The sequence below is a fragment of the Mytilus edulis genome, chromosome 5 (genome assembly GCF_963676685.1).
Source record: "Mytilus edulis chromosome 5, xbMytEdul2.2, whole genome shotgun sequence".
NCBI classification, from domain to species: Eukaryota; Metazoa; Mollusca; class Bivalvia; order Mytilida; family Mytilidae; genus Mytilus; species Mytilus edulis.
The window spans coordinates 60,809,189-60,820,266 of NC_092348.1; the positions used below are offsets into that span (position 1 = coordinate 60,809,189).

The window sequence follows — 11,078 nt, forward strand, 5'->3', positions numbered from 1 at the left end:
AAAATTAGTGTCCAACAAATAATAATGAATCCACAGTAGTTTTAAATATTATAAAGTACTGACACATTGCAAAACTTATGGGGAAAAGAATAAGATTTCGAATTGCCAAAAAATATTAATTTGTGAAATTAATGAAGTTGGCAGAATGTATTCTAATTTAAAAGTTCACAGGGTAATGTACTAGTTTATGAAATAAGATATATTTTCTGCTTTCTTTCATTGAATCAAAAGCAATTAAATGTTTTATTTGATTTCATAATATCCACTTTGTTAAACAAATATAACTTTAAAGGGAAAGGAAAACTTATACTTGATATTTGAGACAATTCCTTATTGATTAATTTGATTGAGTGAAAGATTTCATTGGCATAATACAGATGAGGTCATACCTAGATGAAATAACCTAATTAACAGGTTTATGATATTTTGATCTAAAAAAAAATCGTCCTGAATATGCATAAAGTTTTTCCGCTGGATGCAACAATCTATATATAATATGTATAAAGTTGATGAATATAATTATTTCAGGAGAGCTACCAGTATGGACTTGCCAATGGCAATGAGGTTCCGTAAGCTGAAGGAACATGCTAGAGAGGCTGTTGGAGTATACAGGTAAGTTATTAGTGAAATATATCTAGCAAATCTATCAAATATAAATGGATATCTTTAAATTCAAATACTATTCAGTTTCACAGTAATAAGGTTCATCTTTTAATATTTTTTTATGAACTTGCCGTAGCGAAGGGGGTATTAAGTTTTACCCTTGTCGTTCTGTACGTACCAAAGTTGGTTTCTGTTTTCTAACTTTAGTTTGTCTCAACCAAATGTAAGGAAACTTGTACACAATGCTTTTTCCCATAAGACAGATCATGTTTAAATTTTGGTGAATAATTGTTCTAGAGTTATGTCCCTTTATAACTCTATGATATGCATGGGGGGAATCATCTGTGACCCATTTATTTCATATCTTGTTAGGAGAATTCATCTGGTCTGACTGTCACGTTATATAGGCACATATCTCAATAAGATTATTTATCTCTGATTTGTGATTTATAATTTTAGATCACATATCCATGGCAGAGGTTTATATTGCAAGAGAAAAATTGATGCTGGTGAGATGATAATAGAATACTCAGGGGAAGTAATCCGTGGTTCACTGACAGATAAGAGAGAAAAGTATTATGAGGGCAAGGTATGTTTGTTCACTGTGTTTCTTAATTCATTAGTTCAGAAATATTACATCTTAAATCAATTGATGGATTTTTTCCTGCTTTCACATTTTAACTATTGAATGAATGACAAAAACAGGAAAAAAATTATTGACTAATGACAAAAACAGTAAAAGTGAGATCTTGCAAGTTGGTTTAATTTGTTATATATGGGAAGCTCTAATTTTGCTACAATCACAACTTTTTCCAACTATAAGAGGTATTGTGTGTGTTAAATTCATGTCAAAGATTCAGTGTCCTTGTATAATGTATTTGAACATGCGGAAAGTATGTGGTGAGTTCTGTAATATTCTTTTATGTTTGTAGGGTATTGGATGTTACATGTTCCGTATTGATGATGCTGATGTTGTTGATGCTACTCTACATGGAAGTGCAGCAAGATTCATTAACCACTCGTGTGAGGTAAATATAATATGGTTATCTCAAAAATGCAAGACTTATAGATAAACAAAAAAATTGTTTATTGATAATTACAATTTTTTCTTCTGAAATTTTCCAAAAGTTGACATGCTAAAAAAACATATATATATATATTTACAAGTCTAAATTGAAAACAATGTTCAAACCTATGATTGCATTGGATAAAAATCACAATTTTCGTTGTAGAAGGGTCTAAATACAGCACAAACAAAATTTTCCAAAAGAGTGAAAAAGTACATTTTAACAAAACGCATTTGACAAGCAGGTTGAACAACTAATGTTCTTATACCCTTATATATTGAATTATTTTTTATGATTATTTTGCAGCCTAACTGTTATTCCAAAGTGATCCAGGTTGAAGGGAAGAAACATATAGTTATCTTTGCCATGAGACAGTGAGTATAAGGACACTTATGTTTTATATCATCTGGTACCAGCTATTACAAAAATTACTTAATTTGTTAATTTCTATATTTTGAAATGGCTACGGCTTAATTCAAAATGAAATAATAAAGAAGAATGTACTACACATACGAGAACTGCATAGGTTGAATTACAATTCAACCCTTGGGATTTGTTTCACTATCAGACTACAACTTAATTTTAAAATAAATAGGATGTCCCTTCAAAGGTTGTTTCCTAACTTTGTTAGTTATAGGTCATAATGTAAATGCATTATGTCCTTGTTAAGAGCAATTCTCTGTAACCACCAAAGAAATTCTAATAGGGTCTGGCACACATGGTCTCAGATTTTGATGAAACTTTTATGTAATAGTCAGTACCTTACCTAAAGGCAATAACAGGCAACAAATTGTTCCGAAATATTCCGGTTGCCATGGAAACCACATAGGTTGATTTTAGCAAAAAAGGTCATATTTTAATTCTAAAAAAAGTGAAAAAACGACATTTTGCACTGTTTAGTACTTTTTTCATGTGTAAAGTGTTATTTTGTGGTTGCTGTAAATGAAAATAACACTATACAAAGAGATAAAGTAACTTTTTCATGCCCAATATTTTGGTGTTTTACTCTACTATGTTTTAACAATTCAAATAATAAAATTGAGAATGGAAATGGGGAATGTGTCAAAGAGACAACAACCCGACCAAATAAAAAACAACAGCAGAGGGTCACCAACAGGTCTTCAATGTAGCGAGAAATTCCCGCACCCGGAGGTGTCCCTCAGCTGGCCCCTAAACAAATATATACTAGTCCAGTGATAATGAACGCCATACTAATTTCCAAATTGTACACAAGAATTTAACAATTCAAAGCATTCATTATAGCTTGCTTTAGGTATGGTCATTTATATATATACAATGTAGTATGGGTATGTTAAAGGCCCTGTCGTGATCTGAAGTTGTCCACATCCATGTCATTTTGTCTCTAGTTGGCTATTAAATCACTATTTTAAAATGTACCAACTATTAAATCACTATTTTAAAATGTAATCTATTTCACATTTATGAACAAATATCCCAAAAAAATTATGTTGCACCTTCTTAATGATATATTAAATTTTACAGAATAAACAAAGGAGAGGAACTCACTTATGACTACAAGTTCCCAATAGAAGAAGTCAAAATTCCATGTACTTGTGGGTCAAAGAAATGCCGTAAATATCTGAACTAGGACGATTGTTTGCTGACCACGGGAAAAAATAACTCCATGACTTAGAGCTGGTATAAAATAAATATCAAGAATGACCGTAAACAAAAATTTAATCAGAATATGGAATGTTAGAAAAATTGTGCCATGATACTAAATAAAAGGAAATCCTATAGAACTAGCTTACTGTGATATTGTTCTGAAACAGAGATATTATCTAGAGAGTAAATAATATTGTATTGGAACAGAATTATTGACAAATCTCCACAATGTGTTCTATGTATCATTGATATTATAAAATTCTATATTCAATTGGTTTGTAATATGAAAAAGGGGTATTATTTTTCTTTAATTTATAACTCTTAAAAAACTATGTTGAATTAATAAAATCAAGATTTGTTACTAATCATGTTCCAGAATATACTTACAGAACCATATTTGAACTTTGGGTACCATGAGGTGTTAAAGATTTTGAAGACTGAGCATTTTGATGTGATTAACTAAAGGCCTTCTAATGAGATTAGATAAAATATTTGAGAAGATAAGAGATAATATTTTGTTTTGTCTTTGATTTATTAGATTGTTTCCAAAAATGATACAAAACATGTTTTTGTTAACAAACTGGTGACATGACATATTATACTTCTATGCAATAATTTTATGCAGTCGCCTAAATCAATTTGCAAATGTTTATTTCCCAATGAAAGACTGTTTGTCAATCATGTTCTGACCATATATGTAGAAACTAATATTAGGATGCAATTGTTGTAGTAGTTCTACTAATAGTTCTGGACAGTATGGTTTCTGTATTTAATTGTTTAGAAGTTAGAATTTTGATTCAAAAGTCTTAATGAATTTACAAACAGATTTTGATTGGATAAGAGGTTTGATTTAAAAAAAAAAAAGGAAATTGTTATTTTGATGTAAAACATTACCAGAATATATTTTTAATTGTAAATATGTAATTACGATCACGATGAAGTGTAAAAATGTACAGTCGTTGAAAGCAACCAGAGATGTGCTATAATTACATTGTTCATTGATACAAGGACATCATTTCACAGGGTCATGTGTAACAAACTGAAAATTATATAAACAAACATATCTGATCATTAAGGGTTGGAACATATTCATATTTTGTTAAAGGGTCAGTTTTCATACTGTTACCATAACATTTGTATTTGTGCCATAAAAAATTACAGGGTAAACTACTATTATTTACCTTATATTTGATAAAATTTCAAAAGTATTTTTATTTTTCGTCAAACAGTCTTCATGTAGATTGACTTGAACCCACATGTTAGCCTCTAATCATCTGTGTCCTTCATGCATAAAATGAGGATTTTTTCAATGCAAAATTATTTCATAATTTAAGAAATGTAAAACTTTGTGAGATGATGTCTTGAAATGTGAAATAAACCTCAATCATTCATAGCTATTATCTATCTACTGTTACCATTGTTTACATTTTATACATTTACATACACACATATATTTATTTGTTGTATATAGTTTTATATTTTTTGTGTTTTCGAACAATGAATGGTCTCCTTTAGCAATTGAATACTAAAAATAAAATTTACAAATTATGGTATTTAAAATGGACTTACTTTGTTTTTATTGATTCTCCTACCAGACTGGAAATATAGTTATGTAGGGCAAGGTGTCTTTTGAACCAGATGCAAAGAAAGTATTAGTTTATAACTATAGCAGATAAGTACAATTGTAATGTATAGAGGTCCAGATACATAGCCTTTTATTTGAATCACTTTTAGTGCCCATTATTTACTCAACAAACTGTGCTTGCTTTATTATTAAGGAAAGTTAATTTTGGCAATATGTTTTTGCTATTTTGTTCAAAAAAAAAAAAAAAAAAAGATATGAGAAATATTGTTTTTTATGTCTCATTTATGGGCATTATGTTATCTGGTCTGTTCGTCTGTCCTGCTTCACAAATATTTCACAGGAGTTCAAATCAGTGTGAAGTGGATGTAAGAAATCATAGGCAACATTCAGGCCTTCATCAATGACAAAACACGATACTGTTAAGTCGTCTAAAAAGTCCCGACATGAAAAGTGTAAAACAATTCAAACTAAAAACCAAAATGTCAAATTATACATAACAAAACGTTTTACAAAATATCAAATATGAGTAGAGACGTGTACCAATAACAACCACTAAACTACAGGCTCCTGACTTGGGACAGGCACAGTAAAGATAATGACAGGGTTTGGTATGATGTCAATGAGACAACTCTCCCGAAAGAGGCTAAATGACACAGGAATTAACAGCTACATGTATATATATTGTAGGATTCTTCACTATAGATAATTTAGCTGATCTGTAACAATAACATCTTCATGCCTTATATATCATGTACTGTAGTACGCCGCTAGATTAAAACTGGCGAGGAAAGGTAACACACGGCCAGCGAAAGCTCTTTTTTGAGAGCCCAGGTGGTCGTGTGGTCTAGCGGGACGGCTGCAGTGCAGGCGATTTGGTGTCATGATATCACAGTAGCATGGGTTAGAATCCTGGCGAGGGAAGAACCAAAAATTTGCGATAGCAAATTAACAGATCTAACATTGTTGGGTTGAGGTTTAGACGAGTTGTATATATATATATATATATGTTGAAGGAATCATATTATCATAATAAGTCAAGAAAAAATACTATAATAAAATAAAGTCTTATATATCATTATTACCATTTTTTTACAGGTGAAGTACAGGTAAAAATGCAGAAATGTAGTATTTATTTTTTATTGGAAAAGTAAAGCACAAAAATGCAGAAACATAAAACTGGATTTTTGCTAAATTTGCGGAAACGTAATACGCCCAATTTAACTAAATAGTTTGTAATTAGTTTTCAAACATATTTTTAACATCCTACTAATCAATCTTTTAATCTAAAAAAAATTTGGACAATTAAAAGTTTCTTTCATTAAAATTAAAATAACGAGTAACAATTATGGTTCTTTTTACCTTGATTAAAGTAAAACTGCATCTTAAATTTGTAATCCTTTATCTTCCATGCAATGACTTTGAACACACAATTGTAATAAGTTTATTGCAAATCAGCATATAATATAATGCTATAGCATCAACAACATATATAATATAGTAAGTGACATAATATAAATGAAAACAGAAAGCAAAGAAATAACAAAAAAGAACTAGTGGCTCTAAAGAGCCTGTGTCGCTCACCTTGATCTATGTGCATATTAAACAGGACACGGATTCATGACAAAATTGTGTTTTGGTGATTGTGATGTGTGTTTGTAGATTATATTTTTCTGAACACTCGCTGTGATCAATATATCTATCTACAATGCCCTTTGTCCAGTAGTTAAAGAGAAAAACATTTTGTAAAAATTTAGCAAAATTTACAAAGTTTATGAAAATTGTTAAAATTGACTATAAAGGACAATAACTCCTAAAGGGGTCAATTGACCATTTTGCTCATCTTGACTTATTTGTAGATCTTACTTTGCTGAACATTCTTGCTTTTTTAAGTTTATCTCTATCTATAATAATATTCAAGATAATAACCAAAAACGGCAAAATTTCCTTAAAATTACCAATTCAGGGGCAGCAACCCATCAACCAGTTGTCTGATTCATCTGAAAATTTCAGGGCAGATAAATCTTGATTTGATAAACTATATTACCCATGTCAGATTTGCTCTAAATGCTTTGGTTTCAGAGTTATAAGCCAAAATCTACATTTTACCCCTTGTTCTAGTTTAAGCCATGGTGGCCATCTTGGTTGGCTGGCCGGGTCATCGGACACATTTTTTGAACTAGATACCCCAGTAATGATTATGGCCAAGTTTGGTTAAATTTGGTCCAGTATTTGCAGAGGAGAAGATTTTTGTAAAAGTTTACAGACGACGACGGACGCCAAGTGATGAGAAAAGCTCACTTGACCCTTTGGGCCAAGTGAGCTAAAAAACCAACATATTAAACAAATAGTACCATATATTATAAACTTTATCAGTTGTGACCGTAGTTTCCAGTTTTCATTTAACAAACAACAAAGTTGTAATACCAGAGTTCTTGAACATGTTTTAATAAGTGATAAATATTTTGACATATTAGGCCAAGAACAGTAATATTTAGGCAAAAATCTTAAGCGCAAATGTCTATAGGCTGGACAAATCATTACAAAATGATATTCATTTTCAATAGCTTTCATATTACAACATTGACAGTCTCTCATTACGAGGCACATTATTATATCTACCAGTTTCAATGTTGAGTTTAAGTGAACCACATCTAAGTTGTGTTGAGAGTCTAACATTGACATCAAAAAGAAAATCATATTTTTCCAAACAAGTCAATTTTGAACATTTTCAAAATATCCATTTTTCACAATCCAACATACTAGAACGCTTGCTTTGTGTAAACTGATCATAGAGGCGTAGTTTAAAAACATGATATGAAAAATTACATTTTCTTGATTATACCATAAAAAATTATATACAAGATCATTTAACAAGGTACGAACATTTGACGCCCAGTTTGTTTTACCATTCTCAGCATCATTAACTTAGCTGCGTCAGTTCGCATGTGGAATATATAAATACGTAGCTACGTCAGTATGGATGTGAGATGTATAAATACGTAGCTACGTCAGTATTGATAAGGGATATTTAAATACATAGCTACGTCAGAGTGGATGCGGGCTGTATAAAAACGAAGCTACGTCAGTTTGAATGTGGCATGTATAAATACGTAGTTACGTCAGTTCGGATGTTGGATGTATAAATACGTAGCTACGTCAGATTGGATGTGGGATGTATAAATAAGCAGCCACGTCTGGTCGGAAAGGAGACGTGTATTCGATATACTTATTAAACTCATTTATAAAAAAATCAACACTTTTGTCCTTATTTTTATACAATAATTTTATGTTTCACTTTATTTGAATTTCCAACCCTTTAAAATCATTTTGTTCTCGCTCAGGATAAGCATAAAATATTTGACACGTGATGTAAAGATAACAACAACCAATTATTTTGAAGATTTCAATCATTCATTCCAGTTTTTTGTCTGTCGTACGTAGTACGTGAGACATATAAGGATTACTTTCCAGCGAAGACGGTGGCTATGTCAACTATTGTATTTAATTACATTGTATATAAAGCTTTATATTTCAGAGGTAGAAGACACTTTGCTTCACGGTTATATGCAGATAAACTATGTTACAAAGTTTTGGTCTGTCATATGTCTATTGTCACTCAATGGCCTCATTTGCATGGTTCAGTGGTGACTGCATCGGAAAAAATATGGCATTTTGTCATGTGAGTTTCCTACTATATTTGGTGTATGGGAATCTTGCAACGTCTACATATCCTTCTGAAAGAGCTCAACTGACCTCGGCCTCATTTTATTGATCTGTGATCAAAGTTGAGTTGCCTGATTATGTCCGTTTCTCAGATACTATTATATAAGTTGCATGGCGACTATATGTGGTGTATGGAATGTTTGTAAGGGGTACATGTCAGTCTTGCAGGTAATGTCTGTCCACGACCTCATTTTCAATATTAAGGGCATACGATACAGTTTTTATCCCGTATTTACAGTTTAATGAAAATTTCCATACAGGCTATATTTTGCCTGATTAAACTAAATATGTAATAAAAAATATTCCTTCATGTGCTACTTTTTGAGTTAAATGAGGTCGATTTTTTTTTTTGCTCAAAATTTGGATTTGTGGCCGTATTTTTCCTTTCGAAAGAAAGTCATAACTTTCTTGTTTTGAAAGATAAACACGAATTGTTTTTTTGTTAAATAATTTGTAATTTCTGTATTTTATAAGTATCCTAAATATTTATGCATTTTTTATTCAGAAATAACTCATATTTATCAAATGGTCATGAATTGAGAAAAAAATGTAATCTTTTGCTGTATATTTATCAAAATTAAAAAAAAATGCACTATTTACAGTTTTATGAAATTTGGTCCACATAATCTCCCTGCAAAATGAAACAAAATGTCGTTTTCAAAAATAAGGGTCCATGCATTCATTTTCAAATTAAATCAGTTTGAATGATAAAAATCAGTCGAAAAATGCATCTTTTCCCGATATGTCACAGTTTGACGTCGCGAAAATAAAATTTTACGTTAGCAACGTCATAGGTTGGTCCCCTCCGTAAAACATTCAGTATGCCTTCGGAATATACAAATATTGTCAAGAATTTCAATAACGGCCGGGAAACAGACTAGCAACGTCATTACCTCCCCTGTAACTGTATCGTATGCCCTTAAGGTTTTTTTTATACGGCCGTTTATATGTGACGTATTCATTGTATACCGTTGTTTGCCTGTCCGTCTGTCTTTAACACTTCGGACACTATCATTTTCATAAAACATTGGTTAATTGTTCATATCTACCGAAGTAAGTTTTCTTTCGATTTATGATGATGTAGGCACAATCACATATGTACGTGATGACCTTGAAATATTTTAATACATTAATTTTATCTTTCCTTTATATCAAACACGCATTAGAAAACATGCATGTGCCACCACAGGATTAACAAAAACGGCATTAAGATTTTGCTTAAATTACAGGTTTTCCACTCATCAGATTTTAGAAGACTTTTGATATGTTATTTGATCTTATTTCTACAACATTTTTCTTTCTAAAACACCAAAAATAGTTTCTGTTGCAATTTCTTTGAGGTCAAATCATATATTGACTGGACTAATATGCCATACTGGTGCCAATTTGGCCGTTTCATAATCAAATGCATCCTTGTAATATTTTCAAAAGCGTACACCAAAGCGTTTTGATTGGTTTAAAACGTTATAAACAATGGAAATTCAACCAATGACGTAACGTTATTTTCACTTTGGGGTACGAACAATGAAATTACCCATGATGCTTTAGATTCTGAAACGGCCAATTGAGGAGTCTGGATGAAGGTCTCACATTTCTTTTAATATTTTTTTTTCATATTTAGAAGAAGAAAAAAAAATGTTAATCATTTTGCCTATTATCTTTGTCCTCCACACTTTAAAACCCAATAATTCTTTGTAATTTATTCTGTGCTTTTTGTCCATTATTCTCTATTCTATAAACCCCATCAAAACCCTCATAGAATGAAAATGGGAGTGTATTAGTACATTTTAGTATTTAAATAATTTAAATGCATCTTTTGGTTGATATCACTTGAATTGCAACTATAGATAATCTTTCTGACCTATATTTCAGTCTAGCGGGTTTACACCCGTAAATGTTCTAATCACTATTTTGGGATTATAACGGTGATAAAGGTGCGGACTGTACCTTATATTGCCGTTCATTTCTTAAAAAAACATCCAAATATTAATGGTAAAGAATACATCAAATATGTATTACGGTAAGTTCTTTGCCACATTTTTGACAAGGAAAAAGAAATTAGCGAAGAACAAAGAAACATAAATGTGGAAAACAGACCTCATACATTATAATTTAATTTCAAACATAGGCTATAAAAATGCCTCCGTTGGAATTCTGCAAATATCCCATGGACCAAATTACATGATGCTTGATATTGGTCATTTGGTATATGGCCATGTTCTAAGCGACACATACATGAAGATCATAAATTAATTTGTTGAATGAAATCAAATCTTAAACTACTAATGGGTGCCGTAGGAGGTTTAACGGATTTTTAAGCGAGGATTTCTTGGCGTGTGTTACCCCGCTTGGAGGACATTTTTCAAAAGACAGCCAATTCACCTTCCTATAATATTAGCCATCTCTTCGACGAAATGTACCTTTATTCATATTCGGCAGATTTCGCCTTTCATTTTGTTATGTATCTGAATTGG

General features: G+C 31.2%; 1 protein-coding gene across 1 annotated transcript in view; it reads left to right on the top strand.

Annotated features, from left to right (window-relative positions):
* Positions 1 to 4,856, top strand: part of LOC139524119 (histone-lysine N-methyltransferase 2A-like) — a 69,421-nt gene extending 64,565 nt beyond the window's left edge. The window contains exons 32-36 of the mRNA XM_071318694.1: positions 529 to 612; positions 1,063 to 1,192; positions 1,536 to 1,631; positions 1,977 to 2,044; positions 3,174 to 4,856. Coding sequence (XP_071174795.1) covers positions 529 to 612; positions 1,063 to 1,192; positions 1,536 to 1,631; positions 1,977 to 2,044; positions 3,174 to 3,279 — 484 coding nt within the window. The 3' untranslated portion in view covers positions 3,280 to 4,856. The remainder of the gene's footprint in view (positions 1 to 528; positions 613 to 1,062; positions 1,193 to 1,535; positions 1,632 to 1,976; positions 2,045 to 3,173) is intronic.
* Positions 4,857 to 11,078: the final 6,222 nt, after the last annotated feature.